At 53.1% G+C, this 27,353-nt stretch overlaps 4 protein-coding genes across 9 annotated transcripts; 2 read left to right on the plus strand and 2 right to left on the minus strand.

The window, feature by feature from the left end:
- Nucleotides 1–133: 133 nt before the first annotated feature.
- STK19 (serine/threonine kinase 19) lies at nt 134–8,735 on the minus strand. 4 transcript variants are annotated; one of them, XM_027958556.3, is made up of 7 exons: nt 8,567–8,735; nt 8,276–8,412; nt 2,753–2,848; nt 2,308–2,447; nt 1,026–1,123; nt 767–914; nt 134–571 (listed from the first exon to the last, which is right to left on the minus strand). In XM_027958556.3, exons 1-7 carry the CDS (start codon nt 8,664–8,666, stop codon nt 526–528), a joined length of 765 nt encoding a protein of 254 aa, XP_027814357.3. In that variant the 5' UTR covers nt 8,667–8,735; the 3' UTR covers nt 134–525. The 4 variants fall into 4 exon arrangements, with proteins under 4 accessions (XP_027814357.3, XP_060259231.1, XP_060259229.1 ...); XM_060403248.1 differs by having other exon boundaries at nt 8,216–8,412; XM_060403246.1 differs by having other exon boundaries at nt 8,216–8,445.
- Nucleotides 8,736–8,956: 221 nt separating this feature from the next.
- On the plus strand, nt 8,957–11,244 carry DXO (decapping exoribonuclease). 2 transcript variants are annotated; one of them, XM_042237106.2, is made up of 7 exons: nt 8,957–9,185; nt 9,416–9,777; nt 9,940–10,175; nt 10,261–10,480; nt 10,603–10,738; nt 10,871–10,965; nt 11,032–11,244. In XM_042237106.2, the coding sequence occupies exons 2-7, from the start codon at nt 9,422–9,424 to the stop codon at nt 11,099–11,101; spliced, it is 1,113 nt and encodes a 370-aa protein (XP_042093040.1). In that variant the 5' UTR covers nt 8,957–9,185; nt 9,416–9,421; the 3' UTR covers nt 11,102–11,244. The 2 variants fall into 2 exon arrangements, with proteins under 2 accessions (XP_042093040.1, XP_011956309.2); XM_012100919.4 differs by having other exon boundaries at nt 11,051–11,244.
- A 52-nt stretch (nt 11,245–11,296) lies between these two features.
- LOC101114145 (superkiller complex protein 2) lies at nt 11,297–21,316 on the minus strand. The gene is made up of 28 exons (XM_042237100.2): nt 21,257–21,316; nt 21,076–21,179; nt 20,210–20,319; nt 19,993–20,110; nt 19,786–19,900; nt 19,608–19,682; nt 19,268–19,321; nt 18,976–19,166; nt 18,683–18,811; nt 18,345–18,490; nt 17,835–17,981; nt 17,618–17,702; nt 17,319–17,425; nt 16,842–16,988; nt 16,670–16,766; nt 16,272–16,484; nt 16,083–16,193; nt 14,565–14,795; nt 14,065–14,202; nt 13,777–13,914; nt 13,537–13,641; nt 13,067–13,214; nt 12,859–12,985; nt 12,520–12,730; nt 12,257–12,367; nt 11,963–12,181; nt 11,643–11,783; nt 11,297–11,547 (listed from the first exon to the last, which is right to left on the minus strand). Exons 1-28 carry the CDS (start codon nt 21,276–21,278, stop codon nt 11,347–11,349), a joined length of 3,741 nt encoding a protein of 1,246 aa, XP_042093034.1. The 5' UTR covers nt 21,279–21,316; the 3' UTR covers nt 11,297–11,346.
- Nucleotides 21,317–21,490: 174 nt separating this feature from the next.
- On the plus strand, nt 21,491–27,353 carry NELFE (negative elongation factor complex member E). Of its 2 annotated transcripts, XM_004018927.6 has the most exons (11): nt 21,491–21,558; nt 21,994–22,076; nt 23,406–23,475; nt 23,566–23,711; nt 24,188–24,262; nt 24,384–24,421; nt 24,607–24,914; nt 25,039–25,183; nt 25,334–25,388; nt 25,637–25,739; nt 27,041–27,353. In XM_004018927.6, exons 2-11 carry the CDS (start codon nt 22,002–22,004, stop codon nt 27,136–27,138), a joined length of 1,113 nt encoding a protein of 370 aa, XP_004018976.2. In that variant the 5' UTR covers nt 21,491–21,558; nt 21,994–22,001; the 3' UTR covers nt 27,139–27,353. The 2 variants fall into 2 exon arrangements, with proteins under 2 accessions (XP_004018976.2, XP_011956308.2); XM_012100918.5 differs by lacking the exon at nt 25,334–25,388.

Consider the following 27,353-nt stretch of genomic DNA (forward strand, 5'->3'; position numbering starts at 1 on the left):
GGGGAAACTGACCTCAGTGTCCCTTGTTCCTCTCTGATCAACAAGGTAAAGCTCTGGCCCCACTTTGGCTTTACCTCTGCCCCTAAACGAGGTGCCCAGGTTCACACGTCTCATGAAACAAAAGACATCCACAAAATATCAGAAGTACTTTATTTGGCAGTTTCAACCCAACATGTAGGAAGAAAAATTCTGTCCAACTTTGACAGCTTACCCAGTGACCCCTCCTTCCTACCCCAGACAGAGTAGTGGCAGCACCTTGCTGCATGAAAGACAGCAGCCACGGCCTTGGCAAGGTTTCTGGCTCCACTTCTGTGAAAGGGCAGAGAAGCACAGCCCAAACCCCTCCATGGGACGCAGCCCAGGTCAACAGCGGCAGTCACATCTGACCCTCGGCACAGCAGCAAGCCCAGCACTCTTCCTGGCTCCCGAGCCTTCCCAAGGTGACCCTGCCTCAGCCCGGGTGGGCAGCCCTCTTGGGCCCCTCAATCCCCACCCTGGGGAGGTGTGCAATGATGAACAGAGTCCTCAGGTCTCTGGCAGGCGGAGGAGGGTTCCAGAAGTGGTGGAGACACTGTGCAAGAGAAAGACAAGGCTGGAGCCGGGTTCCTGAGTTCCAGAGAACTCAGACCTTGGCTGGATATGCTCCTAGGTTCCAGAAGACAGGAGAGGGGCTGGGCTTTGCTAATGAGGGAAGCACAAGGAGGGAGGAAATCCAACCTGAGGTCATTGCTCTGTCATCTTCCAGAGGCTGGGGCGCAAGACTCACCAGTCCACCAGCTGGGCCCCAATGAGGTCGTGTACATGGTAGGCGAGGCCGAGCTGCACCGAGGCCGGTGCCCGCCGGCCCAGAAGCTCTGAAAGAAGTAGCTCCCGGTACTTGGCCTTCCGGACCATGCTGAGGACAGCCCGGCGCCCTGGGGGAGAGGTGGCATGGGAGAGGGTAAAGGTGAATAAGGCCTGGAGGCCTGAGGAGGCACCTGAAAGTGTTCTTGAGGGGCTACGGTCCTGAGCTACAGAGAGTGTACCTTTAACAAAATATTTGATGAACCTCCCAGCTCCAGGCACTGCGAGCCACCAACTTCCAGCATCTCGGACAGTGAGCACGCCGGCTTTGACCAGCTGCCTAAGAGAGTGGAAATGAAGTGTTGACTCAGAGCTCTCTCTCCTCCCCGCCCACTAACGGTGGACACTAAGTCTCCAGAGGCCTGGGCACCTAGGCCGAGGGACTGGACTACAGGAGTCTAGCCTGGGGCAGTTCTCTGCTCAGACCATGCTGCTCAGTGCCCCATGACCTTGCCTGCCATTCTCCCACCTGACTGCCCGCCGTCCACTCTCTCTTTTCCTGTTACCTGGTGGCTCAGACAGTAAAGAATCTACCTGCAGTGCAGGAGACTCAGGTTCAGTCCTTGGGTCGGCAAGATCCCCTGGAGAAGGGAATGGCTTATTCTTGCCTGGAAAATTCCATGGATAGAGGAGCCTGGCAGGCTACAGCCATGGGGTTGCAAAGAGTCAGACATGACTGTTATTATTGCATGTTCACTAAAACTGCTCCTCCTCTCTGAAGCCCCCTTGACCACTCTCAGTCCCACCACCAGGGGAGACACACAGGCCTTTCTCTGGAGCTCCTGCCATTACCTACACACACCTCACCACGGTTGTTCGTTGTTTAGTTGCTAGGCCATGTCCAACTCCATGGCAACCTCACAGACTGCAGCCGGCCAGGCTCCTCTGTCCATGGAATTCTCCAGGCAAGAACACTAGAGTGGGTTGCCATTTCCTTCTCCAGGGGATCTTCCCAACCCAGGGACTGAACCTGCGTCTCCAGCATTGGCAGGCAATTCTTTTACCACTGAGCCAGCAGGGAAGCCCCATACCTCACTGTAGCTCTTCTCAAATCTTACTGAAGTTTATCTAATGCATTCAGGGATATCATGGGGTTACAAAGTAGGGATCCTGAGTCAGACCCACCCTCCTGAAACGATACTTTGTTTTAGCCCTTGCCTAGCTGTTGTTCTTTTGAATGTGAATGCTGATTCCCACCGGGCATTTACAGCTCCTGCCAGGCCTCTACATTTGATTAGCCACCCATATCTCCTGAATTTTAGTCCAGGGCTGTTTCGAAGGCCTCAGATAAGACAGGCCTCTCCTCCTGGGGAAGAAGCACAAACTTAGGTCATTTTATTTTTAAAAAAACAGAATCTGCCTTTTTAACAGGTTCCCCAAAAGAAAGAGAACAAGGCCGGATGGGACTGGAGGGAGGAGGGGAGGGGCCAGATGCCTGATTCTGTTGGTTCCCCCAGGTCTCACGTGATCTCTGGGTCCCTGAAGCCAAAGGTCTGTGTCATTTGGTCTTGCTGGAAGCTAAGGTCACCACAGGCTGGAAGCACGGAAGCCAGAAACTTCTGTACTGCGGCAGCATATGGGCGGCCATCACAAGCCTTAAGGACCTGGAACCAGAGATGAAAGACGTGGTCTGGCCCCACCTTCACCCTCTACCGACCTCTGTCCCCAGGATCACATTTCTCTTCCTATGTTTTGCCTGCTGCTCAGGGCCTTCTACCTCTCATACTTCTCCTCCTCTTCTTCCTCTCCCTCATATTAATATTTTATCAGAGCCCTGTGCCCTGTCTGTGAGATGTGAGGTGGCAGGGGGGGGGGGGGGGGGGGGGGTTTCTTTTCTTTTTATTTCCATTCCCTAGTCTTCCTGCACCCCCTGCCCTGGCCCCCATGACCCACACACAGTCATACTCACTCTGGTCCTGTAGTCCTCGGTGAACATGATTCCTTGGGCATCCAAGTCGAAGCCTAGCTGGACAATCCTGATCTCCCCCTGCTCTTGCAGTGCCTTCTGCCTCCATAGACATGAGAGTGAAAAGGATATCAGGGGAAGAGGCTCTGCTATACCCTGGACACACTGGGCAGGGACATTCTGTGTCCAAGTATTGGGGAGTTCTTCTTTAAGTAAAGGAAAAACTATGGGGAATTAGGGGGATCACCAAACAGTCTTTTTCAATTTGTCTTTCACCCACCCACCTCATGAGTTATCTGTTAAACAGCTGTCAATACAGGGGGCGTCCCTGGTGGTCCAGTGGCTAAGACTCCGTGTTCCCAGTGCAAGGGACCCCGGTTCAGTCCCTGACTGGGGACCTAGATCCCACATGCCACAACTAAGAGTTTGCATATAGCAAGTTAAGAATCCTGCATTCTGCAACTAAGACTCAACATACCCAAATAAATATTAAATATTTTAAAATGTCTGCTGAATTAAAAAAAAAAAAAACATTAAAAGAATCATGACATATTTTCTAAGACCAATCATAGGCAGACACTAAGATAAAGCAGTGATTAATGGGCTCTGCCCTCAAGGAATTAACTGTTGAGATTTTGGGTGGGGAAGGTGGAGAGGAATATGGGATAAAATGTTTCAAACAAATAAAAATAAACCAGAACTTCTGTTTCCAGGAATATAGCAAGACCAACTCACTAGGTGAAAATCAGGTAAAATGCTGCATAAAATGTTATTTTAAAAGCTGTTTAAGCATTAAAGCGCTTATAAGATAATAAGGAATTACCAGACTAATATAGGAAAACAAAATTCAAAAGAAACAGACAATAGAAACAAACCTAAAAAGATATGTTACAGTAAACTTATCAAAAATAGACTATTTTTTTAAGTATGCTTATAATGCTGAAATAAAAGCTAGAATGGAAAATTTCAGCAGGAAATTATAAAAACTGACATAATGGATTTGAAAGACATTCATGTATTAATAGAAATTCCAGAACTCAAAAACTAAGCAGGTGAAGTTAAGAAATCAACGGATGGATTCAGTAGATTCAGTTCAGTTCAGTCGCTCAGCCGTATTCGACTCTTTGAGACCCCATGGACTGCAGCACGCCAGGCCTCCATGTCTATCACCAATGAAGCACAAGCTAGAATCAAGATTGCTGGGAGAAATATCAATAACCTCAGATATGCAGATGATACCACCCTTATGGCAGAAAGTGAAGATTGCTAGGAGAAACATCAATAACCTCAGATATGCAGATGATACCACCCTTATGGTAGAAAGTGAAGAACTCTTGATGAAAATGAAAGAGGAGAGTGAAAAAGTTGCACTTAAAGCGCAACATTCAGAAAACTAAGATCATGGCATCTGGTCCCATCACGTCATGGCAAATAGATGAGGAAATAGTGGCAGACTTTATTTTGGGGGCCTCCAAAATCACTGCAGATGGTGACCGCAGCCATGAAATTGAAAGACACTCCTTGGAAGGAAAGTTTTGACCAACCTAGATAGCATATTCAAAAGCAGAGACATTACTTTGCCAACAAAGGTTCGTCTAGTCAAGGCTATGGTTTTTCCAGTAGTCATGTATGGACGTGAGCGTTGGACTGTAAAGAAAGCTGAGCGCCGATAAATTGATGCTTTTGAACTGTGGTGTTGGAGAAGACTCTTGAGAGTCCCTTGGACTGCAAGGAGGTCCAACCAGTCCATCCTAACGGAGATCAGTCCTGGGTATTCATTGGAAGGACTGATGTTGAAGCTGAAACTCCAATACTTTGGCCACCTGATGCAAAGAGCTGACTCATCTGAAAAGACCCTGATGCTGGGAAAGACTGAGGGCAGGAGGAGAAGGGGACGACAGGGAATGAGAAGGTTGGATGGCATCACCGACTCAATGGACATGAGTTTGAGTAAACTCTGGGAGTCAGTACATTACAGCACAGCTAAAAAGCTACTAATCTACAAGACAGATTAAAAAAATAATAACCAGAACATAATAAAGACAATCAAAAAGATTAAAAATGAGGACAAGAGGCTAAGAGACAAAGGATTCAGACAGAAGGCCCCATATGTGTTTAATTGGAGTCCCATAAGAAAAGAGATAATAAGCTGTGGGAAGTATCTGAAGAGACAATAACAGCCACAATCACAAAAGCACATTAATCTAACTCACATAAACCCATAGAATAGATAAAACAGCAATCAGAGAGGAAATAAAAGATTTCAATGATAACTTTAGTTACTAAGAAATTAGTAACTGAATAATACATGTTTTTTTCAATATACATACATAGAATATTTCGTAAAACTGACTGTATAGCACAAAGCATGTCTCAATAAGCTTCCAAATGACTGAAATCATATTGTGTATGATTTCTGGCCATAATAATATCATTTATGCCAGAAATCATTATCAAGGTAACTAGAAAATGTTTAGGAAGTAGACATACATTTCTAATCAACCCAGTAAGTCAAAGAAAAAAAATCACAAAGGAAATTAGAAGACATTTTGAAATAAATGATAATGGAAATATATAGCCAAACTTGACAGATGGTTGACCAAGGGTTTCCCTGGTGGCTCAGATGGGAAAGCGTCTGCCTGTAGTGCTGGAGACCCGGGTTTGATCCCTGGGTTGGGAAGATCCCCTGGAGAAGGCAACAGCACCCCACTCCAGTACACTTGCCTGGGAAATCCCAGGAACAGAGGAGCCTGGTGAGCTGCAGTCCATGGGGTCACTAAGAGTCAGACACAACTGAGCAACTTCACTTTCACTTTGACAGATGATATATATAGGGGGAGACTACAGCCTGACATGCCTCTATTAGAAAAGAATAGAGGATGAAAATCAATGGAGGGGAAAAAAGTAAAATAAGCATAGCAGTAGAGAGGAAACATGAATGAAATGGAAAACATGCATGCAAGAAAGAGCAACAAAGCTCAAAGTTAATTCTTTGAAAGACTACTAAAATTGATAAACCTTAGTGAGACAGACCAAGACAGGAAGGCGGAAAGAGAAACCTAGAAAAAGCACAGATAACCAATATAAAGAACAACAACAACAACAAAAAAGGATCATCACTATAGATTCTACAGAAAATAAAGTGAAATTACAAACTTTGTCAATAAATATGAAATTTTAGATGAAATTGACAAATTCTTAATACAATTTCTTCCACTAGAATGGACAAAGTGGGATATATTCACAAAACAGAAATCTATGAAAATGAATTTTAAACCACGTGTGTGCCTATGTGTGTGCGAACACATGCACACGCATTCTCAGTCACTCAGTCATGTCCAACTCTTCGGAACCCTGTGGACTGTAGCCCACCAGGCTCCTCTGTCCATGGAATTTTCCAGGCAAGAATACTGGAGTAGGTTGCCATTTCCTACTCCAGTAGATCTTCCCAATCCAGGGATCCAACCAGCGTCTCTTGGGTCTCCTGCATTGGCAGGAGATTCCTTACCACTGGGCCACCTGGGAAGCCCCCATGAATCTCAAAAATCATCATCTAATGAAACAAGATGTAAGTAAATACATATGGTATGATTTTATTTACATCAAGGTGAAAAGTAGGTAACTAAGCTATGTTGTTTATGGATAAACACATAGATGATATAAAGAAAACTAAGGGAACAATTATCAAACCAGTCAGGTATGTTGCTTCCCAGGGACATAAGGCATTTTGGCTGTATGTGGGCTGCTGGCTATGTTCTGCAGTCAACTTGGGTGATGGTTAAGTGGGGTATTTGCTTTATAAACAATCTTTAAATTACATGTGTTTATATTTTCTTTTGTGCAATTTTTAAAGTTTTTCTAAAATTTAGGCTAACACCAGTAGGTTAAAAACAACAAATACTCTATAAGGAGTGGTTCTGACTTGCTTCCTTAAGAGACTGGAGCTAGTCTCCATCTTCCTTTTCTTCCCTTTTTTCTTCCTCACAGGTTGCCAATTGCAAAATCCAATTGACTATTATTTTACTTAACCACATCACAGACCACTCTCTTGAATCATAGGTTTTAACACTGCCAACTATTCCACCCTCTTGAAAATTGCTACTTTCTCAATATACCTCTTCCTGGGTTCCTCTCAACTCTGTCAATTCTTTTAACAGCTTTTTCACAGACACCTCCTTTTCCTCCCCCACCCCCACCATATCAGTGGATCTCAATTGGTTTTTTTTGGCCATACCTCCAGTTATGCAGGATCTTAGTTATCCGACCAGGGATTTAACCTGTGCTCCCCACCACAGCAGTGGAAATGTCTTAACCACTGGACTCCCAGGAAGTCCTTGAACTTCAAATTTTAGCACACATTATGAATCACCTGAAGTAGCTTTAAAATGTAGATTTCCAGTTCCTACTCCAAGAAAGCTTAATTCATTCTCACTGAGAGATTCCTAGAACCTGCAGTTTTGAATAAGCAGTCCAGGTAGTCTAGCGGAACTCAGGATATACTTTGAGAAACACGGCCTTAAATGTTGGTATCTCCTAGCACTGGGGATTTGGCTCTATTATCTGTCACTGCAAACCTGGGGTCCTTAACCTTTGGCCTCAGGGGATCTGTGAAACAACCCCCTTCCTCCTCAAATTGTACATACACTATATATACGCATATAGTAGCATATATGCATTTTTTTCTGGAGAGCCATGGCTTTCATTATCTTCTAAAGTTTGTAAAAAGGTTAAAAACCACTCCTCTCTTCCCTCTTGCTACCAATTTCACCCACATCCACAGACAACCACTACTCACATCTCGATGGCTTCCCATGCTCTTTCAGTGGCCCAGAATTTTCTCCAAACCCTCATCCAACTGTCTGCTGCACATTTGCCTCCGGATGCTCCACAAACACCTCCAACTCAACTCGTACAAAATAAACACATCATCTGCCCCCAACCACTCAATGTTCTCCTACTCTATTCACCCCACCAACCACTCAGTCGTCCAGAAAATCCAAGAGCTATCCTGAAGTCCTTCCTCTTTCTCTTTCCAATCCCTCATCCATCCTCTCCCTCCTTACTACACTGCCCTAATTTAGGCCTTCACCAGTTCTCAGCTGCAGTATCTTCCTAATTGATCTCCCCACCTCATGACACTGCCTCCAATCCGTGCAACACACCACTCCCTCTTGTTTTAACATTCTCTACCAGCTCATTGCCTTCTTTATAAAATGGAAACGACGCTGGTGTACAAGGCCTGCCCTAATCTGACGTCTGCCTGCATTCTCATCTCGAACCACGCCCGGTGACTCAGTTTCCCCAAAAGCTTCGCTCTTCCACCTTCATCATTTGCAATGCTATCCCCTGAGGGTCTGTAGCATTCTCCTCGGCACCGCAGTGCCTGGCAAAATGCCCGGCCCAGAAAGACCCAGCGCTTGCTGAATGGCTGAACAGCTGGTGGACTGAGTGAGTTATGGGGAGAACCTCGGAAGTGCCCACGAAGCACGAAAGCGCCTTCCCGTTGGTCGCTCTGACGCTCCTCACCAGCTGCCGGTCAGCCACGGTTCGGTCCGGTACGAGGCTGTACACCTGGCTCCTCAGCGCGATGGGGGGTAGCGCATCCTCAAACAGGACTCGCGGGAACAGCCGCACTATCTCTGCGACTGCCTCTCGCGCAGATCCTGGGCGGAGACACCGAGTCACTGCGACGTGAACTGAGGCGGGGGAAGCGGGGGTACCACACTGGGGCGCTGTTGTCTCAACATACAGGGTTACCAGAGGCGAGGCTGCCGCCAGCTGGGGTCTTTAGCCTCGCCCCGGGGTTGCCATGGTTACCTGACTCGCATCTCAAAGGATCTGCCTCTACATCCCCTAGTTCCCGCCGCCTCTTCAACCCAAAGGTCTCCGGGACCAGGCGATGCCTCTTCCGGCTCATATCCCGGGATCTGTTCGCGGCGGGGAAGAGGTAGAAAGCTGCTGAGAGAAGAGACCACGAAAATAGTCTTCCGGCACAGAGCAGTGACGTACGGGCTCCCTGGGCGTCCCTCCTCGGAAACCAATCAGCCCCATCTTCGTAGGCTGAAGTGCTGACGACAGAGGCACCGACTTGTCATCCCTGCGCCCCTCGCTGGGAGGGGCGGTGCCAATGCCAACACCAGCGCCATTCTCATTGGCCGAGGTCCCACGTCCGCTGCTGATTGGCTTCCTCTGAGAACGCTCACGTCCGGGGACGCCTGGGCGCTGCGGAGGGGCGCGGGTGGCCACGCTGGGATCTCCGTCCCGGTGTAAAGCGCACAGCCCCCTCCCGCCACCTAGGAGTTAGGTCGCCTCTGTCGCTGAATGATTGCATCACCGAGAGCGGAGAAAACTGCCCTCGCATCCCTTTGACGTATGATGTACTTGCCATGACATCATAGCCCTGAGAAGGTGGAAATCGAGGTTGGCAGGATTTGAGGTAACCAGATCCTTGACCTGAGCCCAACCATCCTTCCTAACCACTCTGGGTTTAGAGCTACTGGGGTTGGGGGTATATAGGTCAAGGGAAAAGGTAGCATGCGCACCTGGTGGGGTTGTTTGAGGACACGGAGCTTGCATGTTTCAAGGCCAGACTCGCTTAGTCCTGACTCGAAGTCCCTCTTCTCCAGCCCTTCTTTTTAAAAGGGGAATTTCCTTGTCCCCTCGCAGGACCTCATGGAGTCCAGAGGGACAAAGAGAGAAGCTGGAGAGATAGAGGTCGCTGAGCCTGGGAACAAGCTCCCCCGCCCAGCACCCTCCCTGCCCACGGACCCTGCCCTCTACTCTGGGCCCTTTCCTTTCTACCGGCGCCCTTCCGAATTGGGCTGCTTCTCCCTGGATGCACAGCGCCAGTACCATGGAGATGCTCGCGCTTTGCGGTACTACAGCCCACCTCCCACCAATGGTCAAAGCCCCAACTTTGACCTCAGAGACGGATACCCTGATCGATACCAGCCGCGGGACGAAGAGGTCCAAGAGAGGTTGGACCACCTGCTACGCTGGCTCCTGGCGCACCGAGGCCAGCTAGAGGGGTGAGCAAACCATAACACACAGTAGCCCTAGAGACCTGCACTCACCCTCTAAAATTGGGAGAGCCAAAGCTGGAGTAACTCCTTACCTTACCCTATTCTTTGGAGAAGCCATCTGCACTATTGCAAGTGTCAGACCTTCAGCCCCTAACTCCTCCTCCTCAGGGGTCCAGGCTGGCTGGCAGGGGCCATAGTGACGTGGCGGGGGCACCTGACAAAACTGCTGACGACACCATATGAGCGGCAGGAAGGCTGGCAGCTGGCAGCCTCCCGCTTCCAGGGGACGCTCTACTTGAGTGAGGTAGAGACGCCAGCTGCTCGGGTTCAGAGACTCACCCGGCCACCGCTGCTCCGGGAGCTTATGTACATGGGGTACAAATTTGAGCAGTACATGTGTGCAGGTGAGAGTTGCCCTGATTCTGCCCCCTCCCCTATCCCAGAGATTGAGAGCCCCCAGCCCTTGCTGCTGTTTCTCTCCTTGTGCAGACAAACCCGGAGTCTCCCCAGATCCCTCTGGGGAGGTTAACACCAACGTGGCCTTCTGCTCTGTGCTACGCAGCCGCCTGGGAAACCACCCTCTTCTCTTTTCCGGGGAGGTGGACTGCACAAACCCCCAGGCCCCATCCACACAGCCCCCCACCTGCTATGTAGAGCTCAAGACCTCCAAGGAGATGCACAGCCCTGGCCAATGGAAGAGCTTCTACAGGTTCAGGACAGGGGTGGACAGGATGAGAACCTTGGATGAAAAGCTTGGAAAAGAGACTTGGGGAAGGAGGCGGCTGGAGGGTGGAGGAGGGGTCCCACTGACCCCCTTGCCTTTCCTGACAGACACAAGCTCCTGAAATGGTGGGCTCAGTCGTTCCTGCCAGGCGTCCCAAATGTTGTCGCTGGCTTCCGTAACCCGGAGGGTTTTGTCTGTTCCCTGAAGACCTTTCCTACCATGGAGATGTTTGAATATGTCAGGGTAAGGCAATGAGTTCCCACCTGCATCCCCCTGCACCAACACCACAGGTCCATTGTCCAGGGACCTGCAGCCCACCTTCCCCTTCTCCCACCCTCACCGCCGGCCTTCTGCCTCCTCCTGGGCTTTCTCCAGAATGACCGTGACGGCTGGAACCCCTCCGTGTGCATGAACTTCTGCGCTGCCTTCCTTAGTTTCGCCCAGAACACAGTGGTTGAGGATGACCCCAGGTGAGGCATTCAGCTCTGCCCCTCCCCACTGGGGCCCAGAAACTCGGCCTCCAGCCCTCATTTCAGGACTCTATCTGCCCCCCAGGCTCGTCTACCTCTTCTCCTGGGAGCCTGGCGGCCCTGTCACAGTATCTGAACACCGAGATGCACCCCACGCCTTCCTGCCTCCATGGTACGTGGAAGCTGTGACCCAAGACCTCCCGTCACCGCCCAAGGATTGATGCTTCACAGGGGCTGGTCCTATTTCTGTGTGCACAGATAAAGTCGTATTTCCAGGTGGCTCTCCCTGCTGTGTCTTTGGAGCTGAGTCATCCCTGCCCAACACTTCAGGTTCACACAGGGGCTTTGCAGTTTTATTGTTACATTGTAGCCAGGGGCCAGTCACTGGGTGTAGAGACTGGCAGCAAAGACGATATCCCTTCGTAACAGGGTGGCTGCCGTCTCCATCTTGGCACCTAGCACAGGTTCGCCCACCAGGCGGGCCGCCCCCCGAAGTGAGCGACACATCTCGGCCAGGCGTTGGATGCAGCGGACCACCAGGCCCTCAGGAGTCCCTGAGAGCCCTGCCAACTCAGAGAAGGGCTGTGGGGGAAGCGGGGTGGGGAATGAATACGGTGGGCCGGGACAGCCTCTCCCCAGCTGGCTGTCCACAAAGGCCCCAAACCCCAGCTACTCACCATGCCCCGGGCCCACTCGTACACAACCTCAACCAGCCCAAAATTCAGCTCCCCGACAAATTCCTCCACGGTCTGGTTCAAACCACAGGCCGCCTGGACCTCACCAATCCGCTTGGCCACAGTCCGGACCCGTTCCACCCCCTGCAGATGGAGAGGAAAGGTTCTAAGCCCTGCCTGCCTGCTCCAGGAAGGAGGCCGGGATGAAAGGAGAAACCATTCCAGCTCTTAGGGACACTCGGAGGGCACCTGGGGAGCATGTAGGGATGTACTGGGAATGCCATGGCCAAGGAAGGGAGGGGTCCTGGCCGTCATCCCCATACCTGTTTGAGGGTGCTGGGGAGCTGATCGCCAGGGTCCCCGGGGCTCTGGCAGACCAGGCCGGAGAGCAGGGCAGCAATCTCCTCAGGCCGCAGGGTGCTCAGTGCATTGTCGAACATGAGCTCGGTGAGGAGCAGCTCATGGCTGCTCATGGCACAAGCTACCCGCCCGGCCAGCTTCACTGTGCCCGCCTCGTCCACGTACCCCAGGGTTCGGAGCACCTGCAAGGATGGCGGGTGTTGGGAGCCAGCAGAAGGCTTCCCTGCCAGCCCCCCAGCCCAGCCCTGCCCCCCCACCTCTACTCGCTGGTGGTACTCGGGGAGCAGCAGCAGCGACTGATCCGACAGCAGGAAGCGCAGCCGCTCCATCTCCTTCTGGATCTGCATCCGCTCCCGCAGCTTCAGGTACTGCGAGGAGCCAAGGGCAAGGGCTTGTGAGCCTCCTCCCTGACCTCAGCAGGGGAGCTGAGGACCAAGGCTGGGGCGCGGGCGGCCAGTCTGCAGGGGATGAGAGGGAAAGCCGTCCCTCCCAACTGGGAAGCTCACATCCAGGGACCGACCTGGGCAGGGAAACGGGGACTGTGCACACACTGAGCCCCCCGGATCAGCTCCTCCAGCTTCCGGGCCCGGAGGCCCCCCTCGACCACAGACACATCCTTGAGTTGCAGGTCATTGACAGGGTCCAGGGTAGGGGGTCCCGTGGGGTGCGCCTGAGCCAGTCGTAGCAGTTCCTGGACAGCAGTGGTCACGGCCGCAGAGGGCGGATCCTTCCTGAGGACGGAGCTGGGCTTAGACCTGGGGCAGGGGCTTCTCTTCCTGTGGAACCCCCCAGGACTAAGGGAGCCTCCCTGACTACACCCCCCACCACCCCGACATGGTCCCTCCCCAGCATCTCTGACTTGAACTTTGGTTGCTGCCGCTTGCTGAAGTCCTCCAAGATCTTGTCCCCGTTCAGCCGGAGCACCTTGGTGGTGATGGCGGCCACGTCTCCTGGCTGGAGCTTGGCCACAGTGTGGTCACAGGGCCCTGAGAAGAGGGGAGAGCAGGGTCAGACCGGGCACCTCAGCCGTGCTGTTGGCAAGAGCCCGGGCACCCGTCCACTCTCACCTTCAGGCAGGAACAGCTTGAATCCCACGAGGTCGTCTGGGTAGGGCACGTCTGGGGAGGCTGGCCCCCTCTCCCGCGGGTCCTCAGACACGGGCTTGTCACACAAGACCAGGGCTGTGAATACTCTGCTGGTGGAGTTCGAAGAGACCTAGAGGACGTGGGGAGGCCAGGATGGGGCAGTGTGAGGAGTGGACATCCAAGAAGAGACCAGATCCCCCAGGTCAGGCAGGGAGCATGGGGCGGCCATACAGACTGGTAGCCAAGTCAAGCAACTGGAGCAGACTTCGGGGGCAGGGCTCGGGGGGAGGACAAGGAGACGAGCATGAAGTGCTGGGGATGGGAGGAAAGGAGGGCTCAAGGGAAAAATGAGAGCACTGCTGAGGACAACTGGCTCCTCGCCAAGTGGGGAAGATGGAGACGGGGCTGGCTGCTCCCTTCGGCCTTGGAGTCCAGATTCCCACCGCCCTCACCTGAAGGATCACACCCAGTGCGTTGTGATGCTCCTGATTCTTCACAACCACCACCCTTCCCGCTGAGAGAGACTTCAGCCCATTCACAGACTCTATGATGCGGTGCTAAGGAGCAGGGATGAGAAGAAAGGGGATAAGAAGTGTCACAGAGATGCTGGGACAAGGTTCAGGTGTACCCAGGCCATCCCAGTCTCTTCCTCCCCGTGCATCACCCCGCCCTCAACACTCACAGGCACTCACCTGGATCTGGCTCCGGGTCTCAGTCAGTTCCTCCCCCCAGCTGTAATACTCAGGCAGGTCAATGAGCTGGCCAGTCACCTCGGGCTCTTCCAAAGCCCCCAGCTTCTTGGTCAGTTCAGCCAGAGCCTGTTCATGGGCCTGGGAGAAGCCAGGGTGGGTGTGAACCCAGAATCTCCGGACCAGCTCTCTCCACTTTCACCCATTGACTTCCAGAGGCCCGCCTGGTCCTAGCCTGGCTTCCCTTGTCCCATATCCTGCAGGGCAACCTGGGCACACCCACCTCCTCACCTTGCTGTCCTTGCGAGATGGAAACTCTGAGAAGCTCCTCTTCATCATGTCCTCCACCCTGAGAGCATCCACCCGCAGCAGGTTGAGGATCATGGTGTACGTGAGGCGGAACTGGGACTGCAGCTGAGATGGCTTCCCCTGGGCCAGGCCAGAGATGCCAGTGAGACTCGGGGGTTGGGGGGAGACCCACTGCCCGGATGCTCTGCTCCAAGCAGCTATAGTCCCAGCCCCGCAACCTAGGGGCCCTAGACAAACTGCCTGCTCACCTCTGCAAAGCAAGGGAGCGAGACTAAATAAACAGACTCTCCAAGGTCCCACCTAGCTCCATATTCACAGTGAAAAGACAAGAGAAGACGAGATCCACCCTCATCCTCAGATTGGCTCGCTCCTCCCCTGGCTGCTCCCAGACCAAAGGAAAGGAGAGAGAGAGGAGAGGGGAGGAGAGTGGGCACCGAGGATGCAGAGGGGCCCAGAGCTGGCCTCGAGGTGCCCTGGCTCACCATCATCATGCGGTGCAGGTCCGCCATCTCGGGCACGCGGCCCTTGCAGAGCAGGATGACCGTGCCTGTGGGGTCCAGGCCCCTCCGGCCCGCCCGGCCCGCCATCTGCACATACTCCCCAGGGAGTAGGTCCCGGAAGGTGGAGCCATCGTGCTTTCGCATGGAGTCAAATACCACCGTCCGGGCCGGCATATTTACACCCATGGCGAAGGTCTCCGTGGCAAACAAGACCTGGGATGGGGAGGGGAAGAGAGGATCAGCCAAGGGGCTAAACACAGCTGTGTCCCAGCCCTGGCCAAGCCCACCCCACTTCGTAGTCAAGGCTAAGGCACTAGACATAGTCCCAGATGGTTAACACACGAGACCTCATCTGACTCTCAAGGCAAATCTACAGAGTAGGTACTATTGTTTTATTTATTTAGGTACCTATTTCTTTCTTTTCACCCCCACAGCCCACTCCCGTCTCCTTTCTGTCAATCTTTAATGTGTATCTTTTCATGTGAATGTGTTTTATAAAATGTGTTGGGTGTGTAATACAATTTGAAGGAAAGGCGACACGTATCTCCTGTTTCCTTTTCTTCCATGTAGTATTTTCAACATCCATCCGTGTTCCTGTGATTATATCTAATCCGTTGCTTCCAGCCTGCCACAGAACACCTTGCGGGGTGCGTGGCATACAGCTGCCTACCTGCTCTCCCAGGGAAAGGCCCTGGTGCCGCCCACACCCTGCCACAAGACAGCAGCCCACAGAGGAAGAGCAGATGTGTTCCCTCATCAACCAGGGTGAGAATTTCATTGTGATTTGCACCCAGGAGCGGGATTTAGGGACAAAGAGTAGGCATAGACTTGTCTTTGCCTTAAGAGCTCCAGGTACACTTCAGACTGGCCACACCTGTGCAAGGGTTCCTGTAATCCTGTAATCTCCTACGTCTCGGGCAACACTTGGCATTGCCTACTTTCCTGAATTTTACCAGTTTTACTGTAAAGTCCTGCCAAGTCCTATCTTGTATTTCAGTTTGCATTTTCCTGATTACTAATGGCCTCCGTGAGTTTGCTAGCTTTTTAGTTTTCTCTTCTGAATACTGCCTGTTCATACCTTGTGCGCATGTGTGCTAAGTCACTTCAGTCATGTCCAACGATAGCCCGCCAGGTTCCTCAGTCCATGGGATTCTCCGGGTAAGAATACTGGAGTGGGTTGCCATGCCCTCCTCCAAGGTATCTTCCCAACCCAGGGCTCAAACCTGTGTCTCCTGTGGCTCCTGCACCGCACACGGATTCTTTACCGCTGAGCCACTGGGAAAGCCCCCATTCATACTTTATGTAACTCCATTTCAAAATGTGAAACTTACAGTTCAGGGAGGTTAAGTAATTTGCCCAGGGTCACATAGCGAGTTAACAGTGGGCAGCCTGGATCCAGAGCCCAAGTTCTCAGCCGCTGCACTGTGCTGCCCACTGCCCCCGCCCCCGCGAGCAGGTGACGAATGCTTTGGGGAGTCCCTCTCCCACCAGCACAAGCACCTTGACCAGGCCGCGGCTGAAGAGCATCTCCACAATCTCCTTGAGGATGGGCAGGATGCCGCTGTGATGCACACCCAGGCCGCGGTGCAAGAGCTCCGACATGTGCAGAACCTGTGGGGGCCGAGGCCCAGGGTCAGGGATGGGGTGGTGAACACCCGATCCCCACCGTCTCCAAGCCCCCCTCCCCACCTGGGGCAGCTGGCGGTCAGAGCCGCGGAGACGGGCAAGGCAGCGCTGCAGGAAGAGGTGAATCTCACTCTTCTCTGAACTCGTCGTCAGGTCGAGGGAGGTGAGGCCCGAGGCCTGCTCGTCACAGCGGCCCCGGGAGAAGGTGAACACCACCACTGGCAGCTGTGCACGGGTGCGGAGGGAGGCCAGGAGGGACAGGTACACGCCACGGTCCTGAGGAAGCAGGGAGAAGGGAGTGGAGATGGAGTCCCTGAACCAATGGGGGCCAAAGTGGGGGGATGTGAAGCAGAGTCAAATTGGGCAGTGCTCAAAACTCCACTCCAAACCCTAGGAGGACGAGGGAAGAAAAGACTCAGGAGAAAGAAGGGGTGGCAGGTACAAAGCCGGTCAGTTCTCACCTGGGCAGGCCCTCCCTGATGCGTGGGTTGCTTGGCCCCAAAAGTCTGGGCATGCTTGCTCATCCGCTCCTTCTTGGCCTCCACAGCCGCATAGTACCTGGGGCAGGGCAGGGCGGCCATCAGTCACCCCCAGTTGGGCCCAGCTCTGACTCTCCCCATATCCCAGGCTTACCCCTTTGTGTGGAAGGCACCGCGGGAGTCCAGTAACAGGAAGAGCTCCCCCTGGGTCTTGGGGCTGTTCCCCGTGAAGAGATAGTGCTCCAGGGGCACTGGGCGCGCGACGGTGCTGATCACATAGATCTGGCGACGCTTCAGCCGCCTGAGCAGGGGGAGATGACAGAAGGTCAGGGCTGGGAGTGCGGGAAGGAGCCTACGTGCCCACTGTCTTCCCCGCCCTGGCCTTGCCCTGGTTTTGTGGGAGCCGGACTGGAAGGCTGTCCCCGTCACCCCGTCTCTCAACACGCAAAGTGATCTCGGCCCAGGTGGGATTCCACAACCTCCCAGGCTGGACATGTTCCCCAGCCGCACCCCTTTCTCCTCCCCACCCCCAAGGCCTGACCACTCCCTCGCTGGGACAGTCTACACCCCCACCCCAACTGAGGAATGCTACAGCCCCCTTCACTCAAGCACCCCGGGACACATGTCTTACCCGATCCAGTCAGCAAACTCAAGGGCGTTGGGGACAGTAGCACTCAGAAGAATGATGGACACGTGGTCAGGCAGCATGATGAGAACCTCCTCCCACACGACCCCGCGCTGCACACAGGAAGGGAGGACAAGTCACCAGCAGCTCGGAGGGGGCTGCCCTTCTGCCCAGGGAAGTGGCACGAGGTTCCATAAGAAGGGACAAAGAAGGCAGTGAAGTTCCCAGGGCGTGTGGAGCAGCGGAGCTGCTGAACCTACCCCACAGGAGAGGACTGCCAGGACCTGGGGACCCTGTCCCCTTACCTCAGCGTCATTGATATAGTGAACCTCATCAAAGATGACCCACTCCAGGTCCCGGATGACGTCCGAGCCACTGTACAGCATGGAGCTGGAGGAGAAAGGCCCCAGGCTGACTCCCCAGCGGCTCCTGTCTCCACTCTTACCTCAGCCAGAGTGCTCTCCAAAGCGGCCTCATTTCCCTGACCAAAAACCCGCCCCATGCTGAATGCCCGCCTCTCACCGAAGGATCTCTGTTGTCATAATGAGGCACGAGGCTTCCGGGTGCAGCTGCACGTCCCCGGTGAGCAGCCCCACGTCCCCAAACGTGTTTCGGAAGTCCCGGAACTTCTGGTTGCTCAGAGCCTTGATGGGCGAGGTATAGATGGTGCTGGGAGGAGGGCACGAAGTCAGCCGGGCCCTCCACACAGGCTCCTTGTCAGCACCTCCTCTCCCACCCTGACCCTTGCCAGCAGCATGCTGCAGAGCTCAGGTGCCTCCCGCACCCCCGCTTCTTCACCCAAACTCCCCTCACATTCCCCTTCACGGAATTACTCTGGAAAAATCCCGTTCCCCAACCCCTTCCCCAATGAATGCCGCTCATTTTTCTCTCCCTACATCTTCTTGTTTTCCTCTGAAACCCTGCCTCGGATTCTCCCCGAACCTCTCATTGAAAGGATGAGGCGGGGAGGTGGAGAAGAGAAGAGACACAGAAAGGTCGCAGGAGAGAACCGGGCTGGGGAGGGGCCTGTACCGCGTCATGTGTTTCTGGGCAAGCGCGATGGCGTATTCAGCCACAACCGTCTTCCCTGCGGATGTGTGAGCCGCGACAAAGACGGAGTCGTGCCGCTCCAAGTGCAGGATGGCCTGTTTCTGAAACACATCTGGCTCAAACGCCCACTGTGGGAGAGAGAAACAGATGGGGGTGCAGAAGGCACAGGGGTCTTCCTGCCTCCACCTCATGGGGCCTCCAGGGCAGGGGAAGACGGCCAAGACCTCTGTCCACTGAAGGCACCTGGCCTCCGGTGGGGAGAGGAGACAAGGGAGTGGGCTGGAGGAGGTGAGGGAGACCTGAGGCCTGGGCCACGCTACCTTGAAGGCTGGCTGGGGAATGAGGCGGTAGAAATCACCAACAGGGGAGGTAACATCCACAGGAACGGCCCACTGCTCCTGAGGTGGGGGCTTGGGAGGTTCTGGGGGGGCTACAGCTGTGGCCGCTTCCTGAAGGAGAGGGGTGTAGGCATGGTAAACATACAGCCAGAAAGCTCTCTGTTACCACCCCTCCCAGAAGATGCTCCAGTCTTCCCCAGGGAACCAACCAGGCCAGCCCACCCTGTCTGGAACAAGGCCCTTCTTTCCTGCCTCAACCGCCCAGAACCACCAACCTTCAACACTAGGTCCTCCAAGCTGCTTGCTCGGGCCAGAGGAACACTGCCAGAAGAGGCTGAAACAGTGTCCTGTCTGGGACCGCCAGGCTGTCCCACTGCCTCACTCTCATCCTCATCGCCCCCACCCAAATCCAAGGGCTCCAGCAGACAGCTGAGGCTGAGCAACCCGGCAGCTGGAGCTGGGTGATCTAGGAGCAAGGCAAAAATGGAGACCTTGTCATGTCCACCTCTGTTCTGAAGAAGAAGGGCACCGTTTCCCCTACGGCCCCATCTCAAAACTAAAACTCACCCTTTGGTGCGAAGTCCACACCTTTCTTGAAGCCAGGTGGAACAGTAAGGAGGTCTGGAGGACGGGGACAGAGAGAATCAGGGCTCTTGCACACCGCCGTACAAATCATACATTACATTAACCTGCAGGATGTTGTTCACAGCGTACACGCTGTAGCTGTAGTTTTGTGACAGTCTTCCAACAGATGACAGTAAAGGTTGTTACGGAAAAGGTACCTTTTCCTAATTTGCTCAAGGGAATGGAAAAGCTAGCAAGGACCCAGTGACAGGACTTGGCCCCTCTTCCTCAGGCCCCAGGCGCAGAGCCCTACCTCCCATGGTCCCTCCTGGCACCATCTCACCTTTCTCAAAGTCTATCTCCTCCTCAGCCTCCTCTCGAGTGCTCAGATCTGTTATAGTGGGCTCATCCATCCCACCTGGGGAGAGGTTGGACAAATAGGATTCATGGGGTGGCAGTGACATGAGAGAGGTGGAGACTAAGGGCTCCCTCCCCTCCCATCCCATTTCCACAAGCATCACCTGGCCAGAAAGGGTACTGGGTTGGATTCCCCCACAGGGACTGGGAGATGGGTGCTGGTGGCCGGCGAAGAGACAAGGAGGTTGTGGACGACAGGTTTGTATTCTCTAGCAGGACCTGAGGCAAGAGAACAGAGCGCCAGTGAGGCTGAGCTTGCCTCTGACCCCACCTTCTCCTAAATCTGCTTCTGGTGACCCACGACCACTTACCTCCTTGTAGCCTAGTATCTGGCCTGTGGTTGGGTGTCTTTGGGCCTGTAGGTCGGAGGGGACTGGGGCCCCCAGTGTGGCCAGGAGAGACCAGGGATCCATCTTCCTCTGCCATTTCCTGGACAGAAGCAAAGCAACGTTCAGGTCTTCTTTCTCCTCTGTCCCAGCTTCCTTCAGGGACCCACCTGCCAAGCCCAGGCCCTTCTAGACCCCTCACCGGGCTGAGTGCTCCACACCATGCAGAGGCAGCCAGGTGGGAGATGACAAGAACAACTGCTCTGCTTCCTGCTGCAGATCTGGGGCACAGGGAGGGAGGCCGTGGGGAAGCTGGAACAAAGGCACGAGGTAAGGGAAGAGAGTAAGACACAAAAGAGAAGGTGACGCGACTTGTATTTAGATCAGATATGACAGACGTCCCAGACTAGGACAATCAGGCTGAAGCACTATTTTCCAAAGGCTGTTCTGTTTTACAGAACAAACGGTCTGCAACCGAATTACCTAGGGTTCTGATTAACAATACAGATTTTGGATTTCTGAATCTATGGACCTAAGAACTAGGATTTTTCAAAAGCTCCCCCATCAATTGTGTGTGTGTGTGTGTGTGTGTGTGTGTGTGTGTGCGTGCGCGCACTCAGTTGTGTTCCAACCCACGGATTGTGGCCCGCCAGGCTCCTCTGTCCGTGAGATTTTCCACTAATCATCAGGCACACTGATATTTGAGAATTTCTAGTTTTAGGAAAACGGGGCCCCAGGCCTAAGGATGAAGAGCCAGGTGGTGTTCAAAGGCTAGCATCTCAGTCACCAAGAGCCCTGGTGCTTGGAGACAGAACAGGACTCCAGGGAGAAAACAGCAGTTTGAAAGAGCAGTTCTCAGAACTAAAGTTTCCTCGGGGTTCCCTGCTCTATCGTCTTATGGGCTCTGACCCACTGCAGGTCCATTGGGTTGGAGTCTGTCCAGCACCAGTCTAGGCTCGGATGACAAGTATCCAGAGACAGGACAGCTGAGTCAGCTTACATCCTACTGGGAGGGTGAAGGAGGTTTCAAGCTCAACAGGGTCAAGGTTAGGGTGAATCGGCACTCACGGTGCTCTCTGGAGCCCCAGGCACATTCAGCAACTCCCAGCGCCCAGTGCATCCCAGCTCTACGGCCCGAAGGGGCAGGTCCAGGGGATCTGGGGGAGGTAGCACTACGGAGGAAAGGTCACAGGTCAGGAGTTAAGGGTCATTCACTGTCTCCTCCGTCTTTCCACCCCCTCCCCCTCACCGAGTCGCTCCGTCTCCATCATCCTGGAGCCACGGCAGCAGCCGGGCAGCCGGGAAACGTAAGGAGGAGCCGGAACCGGCGGAAGTAGAAGCGACTTCCGGCACAAATGGGCCTAGGGGCGGGATAAGAGCTACTTAGGGGCTGACCCAAACTGGTGGGAGGCCGGGCGGAAGTGTGTGCGGCGCGGGCCGCCTTGGTTACCGCGTTCTCCGCCCCTCGCTACGTCATCGCTCTGAGCCCGGGATCCGCTGCCCGCGCGGGCGCCGCCCGAGACCGTGGGGCCCCGGTTGCCGCCCCCTCAGGTAAGGCCGTCTCCTCAGCCTTCGCCCCCCTTTTTCCGAGCTCCTTCTGTCTTCTTGCCCCTTTCGTTGCTCTGAGAGCGCTGCGCGGGTTCCACTGCTTCCTCTGCTTTTCGGACCCCGCAATTCCATACCAACTCCAGCGAGATAGGGGGGTCTGGTGCCATCGTCTTGGCCACGGAGCGGGTATTTATCGCTTCCTGGGCCACATGGTGCCCCAAGGCGCTGGTATCCGTGATTCCTGAAGACAGAAGGGAATGCTGGTTGATCCCGACGAGGTGGGCTTTGGACGGCAGCCTGGTTAAGCAAGGGGTAGGGAGAGGTAGAAGATAGGAGTAGGCAGGCCTGAAGGGGGGGGATCGGGAGCAGTGTGGACGGCGTGTGAACTCTGGGCGGTGACAGTGGAGAAAGATGTCTTGGGCCCTGCCCCCGAACCAGGAGCCACCATGTTGGTGATACCCCCCGGACTGAGCGAGGAGGAGGAGGCTCTGCAGAAGAAATTCAACAAACTCAAGAAAAAGGTGAGGGAGTGTGTGTGGGCATGGCCCAAACTTTCAAAGACTCTACACTGAGAACACCTGGGGTGAGTGTGAGGGGATGGGGGGTGGGGATTCCTCTAGCTAATACCTGGACGCCTGTCATCTCTCAGTGTAACTTCAGAGATGGACTTTCCCAAGTGTGTACTTTCTTTTCTCTCTTTTCTGTGTGGTCTGCCATGGAGTTGTCTTCCTTTCCCATGGCTTTTAGTACCACCTAAGAACTGGTGATCCCAAGCTTGGTTTTTCCAATGCCGTCTAGTGTCTTACTGATAACAACTGAAGCTGTCCTCTTGTCTGTACTAAACTTGGTCTTCCAAATAGGACTGTCTGCATTCACTTCTTCGATTTGTTTGAGATGAATATCTCACCTCTGTCTCCTGCACCATTTGTGTAGCCAAACGTTTGCCAAGTCTTCATTTTTCTTTTAAAGTAATTTCTTCTGTTTTCTTTTTCCTATGTATTCCCTAGATCAGGTCTTTCCTGATGCTCACTTTGACTGTTGTAATGGGCTCTCAGCAAGTTTCTTCTCTTGGACAGACTTTTTCACTCCTGTTAAACGGTGCATTGAAAACACTAAACACTGCCCTTCTTTTTTCAAAACACAGTGGTTTCGCATTGCCTATAAAAAGCTTTAATCTGGCCTTTCTTCCTATAGAACTATTCCTTGGTCCCAAAGCATGTATTCTCAAAACCTTCTTATCTTTGCATCTCTGCCACCCTGTTTTCTTTGTCTAAAATGCCTTTTCCTCTCAGCCTACGTTATGTAGATCCTACTCAGGGCCCGGTTTAATAACCATTTGCATCAGAAAAATCTTATTTGCTTTCAGCTCCATTCTGCACTTATCAGTCTTGACAATTCAGTCTGGTCATCTTCTTTCTCAGCCTGTGAGCTCAAGAGGAGGATCTGTGTTTCTTTTGCAAATCTGTTTCAAAGCATTGGTGTGTTCTTATTAAACACGTAAGGGTAGATGGATGAAGCCCCTATGAAGGCATGGAGGCTTATACTAAACTGCAATGTGTATCCAGGGACCATGGTCTGTGGTTGAGTTCCTTGTTTTCAACTTGAAAAATATGAGACTCTGCAAAGCCTCTGGATACTATGGTTTAGACAGAGTAGGTGTGGCTGGTGTATGTGATCTGAGGGACTATATGTGAGAGGCAAGACAGCTGCAGTGTACCACTCCAGGGGCACCATTTGCATTATTTTCTCTCAGAAAGGCATCCCCGGAGTGATGCGCCCAAGGGCCTTGGGAGAAGACCTGGCCAGGGATTGGCCCTCATCAATCCCTCTCTTCTCACTCTTGTTCCCAGAAAAAGGCATTGCTGGCTCTGAAGAAGCAAAGTAGCAGCAGCACAGCCAGCCAAGGCGGCGTCAAACGCTGTGAGTGACGGGGGAGGCAGGGATAGGCTGGAAGCAAGCATACCGGCTGACCTCTGACCAGCATAATAACTCTTTCCCTTTCCACTTCAGCACTGTCAGAGCAGCCTGTGGTGGACACAGCCACGGCAACAGAGCAGGCAAAGCAGCTGGTGAAGTCAGGAGCCATCAGTGCCATCAAGGCCGAGACCAAAAACTCAGGCTTCAAGCGTTCTCGGACCCTAGAGGGGAAGTTAAAGGTGAGCACAGGCAGAAAGATTGTTTAAGGGATCCTTCACGTCAGAGGGCATTCTTCCAAGTTGGAATGAAGGTAGGTGTAGGGGGAAAGTAATGCCAGTTCAGTCATGGACAAGTTGCGGTGCCATTCTGAGCTTCAGGCTTGTTATCAATAAAATGAAGAAACTAGACGCCTCCCAGATTCTCCTCCGTCTTATGTATTCTGTGACTCTAATCCGTCACGTAATAGATCTGTTGGATTGTGTTCTCTAAGGAGTTGAAAAGGTTGCGAAGGTCATTAGGTTCAAGATGTTTTTAGTAAACTAAATGCTTCAAGTGTGTACTAAGTGTTTTATGTAAAATAACACGTAGTCAAGTGAGAAACTAACAAAAAGATAGACCAGGGGAGCCAAGAGGAGGTTGAGGGAAGGGGAGCCTCCCACCCCCAATAGGCAGCCTCCTGATCCCTCACTGAGGTAGGTCTCTCCCACCTTCCCAGGACCCTGAGAAGGGGCCGGTCCCCACTTTCCAACCGTTCCAGAGGAGCGTATCTGCTGACGACGACCTGCAGGAGGTAATGGTTTCCAGTTTCCTGTCTCTGAGGAGCAGGCGATTGAGAAAAACGAGAAACCCACATATTGGAGGCCATATGCCAGCCACTCAGACTCGTCTTAACTGTTCTTGGTCTCTTTCAGTCGTCCAGACGTCCACAGAGGAAATCTCTGTATGAGAGGTTAGAGAAAGGTCGGGGTCCCAGTTGGTGGGGTATGGGGGGTGCGAGAGGCTTGCCTGGGTCCTTAGGAGGTTTGGAACTGAAGTAGGACGAGCTGGGGCTGCAGAGGGGGTGTTGAGTCTGCGTGGGACCCAGGAAGATGAGGTAAAAGCCCCCTTTGATCCTCACTGTCTGCTGCTCGCCAGCTTTGTATCTTCCAGTGATCGGCTTCGGGAACTGGGGCCAGATGGGGAAGAGGCAGAGGGCCCAGGGGCTGGCGATGGCCCCCCTCGAAGCTTCGACTGGGGCTATGAAGAACGTGGTGGTACCCGTTCCTCAGCCTCCCCTCCCCGAAGCCGCAGCCGAGACCGCAGTCATGAACGGAACCGAGATAGAGACCGAGATCGGGATCGAGAGCGAGACCGGGACCGGGACCGGGACCGGGACAGGGAGCGGGACAGGGACCGAGATCGAGACCGGGACAGGGAGCGCGACCGAGAGGGCCCTTTCCGCAGTGAGTGATCTTGGCTATTGGGAAGTGACTTCAGATACGGTGTGGGTGGGTCCTACTAAAGGGTACTCTAAAGTGGAGGATGAGCTAGGCCTATGTCTCATGACTGGATTCCTGTGTTCCATAGGGTCAGACTCGTTCCCTGAACGCCGGGCCCCTCGGAAGGGAAACACTCTGTATGTGTATGGCGAAGACATGACACCCACCCTCCTCCGTGGGGCCTTCTCTCCCTTTGGAAACATCATTGACCTCTCCATGGACCCACCCAGAAAGTAAGGACCACAGTGGGTTGTCCTAGGAGGACCTGGGGTGTGAGACCTGAGGGAGGAAGCTAGCCTGTCTCCACAGCCTGAAACACTGGGTTTGCCTGGGTCCCGAGGAGCCCGTAGGCCCTCTACTGACCCTGTGTTTTCTCATCCCAGCTGTGCCTTCGTCACCTATGAAAAGATGGAGTCAGCAGATCAGGCCGTTGCTGAGGTTGGGACTTCCCAGATCTGTTCTTCCCATCCCTCCTGACATCCTCATATTTTCTCTGTAAAATACTGGGAGCCAGGAGAAAATCATTTCCTTTTGACAAAGAAAGTATTTCCCTATTTATGCAGGAAACCTTATATTCTCAAGTTCCTACTTAGTCTATTTTTAGGATGACAGCTCCTAGAAACCCTCCTTTGGTTTGTCTGTAATGTTTACCCCCATCCTCTGCCCGCTCCCCTCTTCTGCCCCAGCTCAACGGGACCCAAGTGGAGTCTGTACAGCTCAAAGTCAGCATTGCCCGAAAACAGCCCATGCTGGATGCCGCCACGGGCAAGTCTGTCTGGGGCTCCCTGGGTAAGAAGGGGATTCTTCCTTTCTCATGTCTGTTGCCCACAGCTCACCCTGTTTTGTTCTCCTGCCTGTCCCTGGGTGCCCTAGAGGGGCTAGAGATCTGGTTTTGTGTGGCAACTATGGGGATTAGAAGGAGAATCCTCAGGCCTTCTATCAGTTAGAAGCAGGAGGAGAGAAAAGTATTGGAAACCATTTCCAAGGCATTGATTGGAACAAGGAAGAAAGTGAGAGTGAGTCAGGTTGGCGAAGAAGGTGAGCACCTCATGTGGCCTTACTGATTTTGAGATGGAATATAGTTGGTTTTATAGAATAGGCCTTTGAAGTTAGGAATCAGGAACACAGGTGTTCGATAAGGACTGAAAATGTAGACGGGAGTCACCTGTATCATAGGGCTGCTGCAAAAAGACACTATAGTGTTGCAGGGGAGACTGAATGCAGAGGAGAAATGAGCCAGTACTGGACTTAAAGAGTAAATAGTCAGGAACTATGGGAGGAAGCTGGCTGTGCTCCTTACACTGCATACGGCCCCAGCCCTCCTGACATGTTAGGCTGAGGTTGAGGGTGCAACGTAGGAGACGAAGGAGAGGTCAGAGAGCCAGGAGCAGGACCCGAGGGGCCTGGATCGTTGCAGCTGAAGGATACAGGCTTTGAGAAGGCGGAAGTGATCCACAGCATCGAGATGAAAGCTCCAAGACAATGGGAGCTTGCATGGGGGTTCCCACTAGCCCCAGAGTGGCAGGAATCCTTGGGAATGGGGTATAGGGAGGGAAAAAGGGGAAGGGACAGCTCCAGGGAGAATGTTAGGACCAGAGTTACACTGGAATGAATTCTCCTGATGGAATGAATAACCCCGTTTCACCTGAAGTAGATTTTCATGTAAAGGAGTAGGCACAAGGGAGTTCAGAGCCAGGGTAACCCGTTATACTAAAGAAGGAACCAGGAAAGACCAGCATGTTAGCAAAGGGCTATGGAGATTTTCTAATTTTTGGTGTACTGACTGGAAGTAGGTGGTTAACGTTATTTACATGTGTCAAGAATAACATTTGGGTTATTTCTGAGGACAAAACGCTCATTAGAGTGTTTGCGTGTGCCATGATAACTGCCCACTCTTTACTGGGGCCATGGATTGGTAGCCACAGGCTTAAGGGGGCTAAAGGTAGAGAAGCCATCCTGGCCACCAGAGGGCAGCATGGAAACTGGGCATCCAAAGGCCAGAGGCTAGAGTTGAGGTGGCCAAACTCTGGGCCTCAGGTCTGGTCAGTGCTCTCACTCAGACCTTAACAGAACTTCTCCTCCCTCCCCAGCTGTCCAGAATAGCCCTAAGGGCTGCCACCGGGACAAGAGGACTCAGATTGTCTACAGCGACGATGTCTACAAGGAAAACCTTGTGGACGGCTTCTAGGGAATGGAGCTGGATTCCGTGTGCCTCATCTGCCCCAACGCTGGTCTCAGTAAAACACTGAGGTGGAAGCTCACCCATCTCCCTCAGCCTCTGGTTTTTCAGCACTTGGGATTGGGGTTGAGCCTTTAAAAACGGCTGTTAGATGTGATCTCAGTTGTAACCACATGGCTAGTGCACGCTCCCCACTCCTTTACCCCAAAAGGATCTTGAACACA

The sequence above is a fragment of the Ovis aries genome, chromosome 20, assembly GCF_016772045.2.
Source record: "Ovis aries strain OAR_USU_Benz2616 breed Rambouillet chromosome 20, ARS-UI_Ramb_v3.0, whole genome shotgun sequence".
Taxonomy (NCBI): Eukaryota; Metazoa; Chordata; class Mammalia; order Artiodactyla; family Bovidae; genus Ovis; species Ovis aries.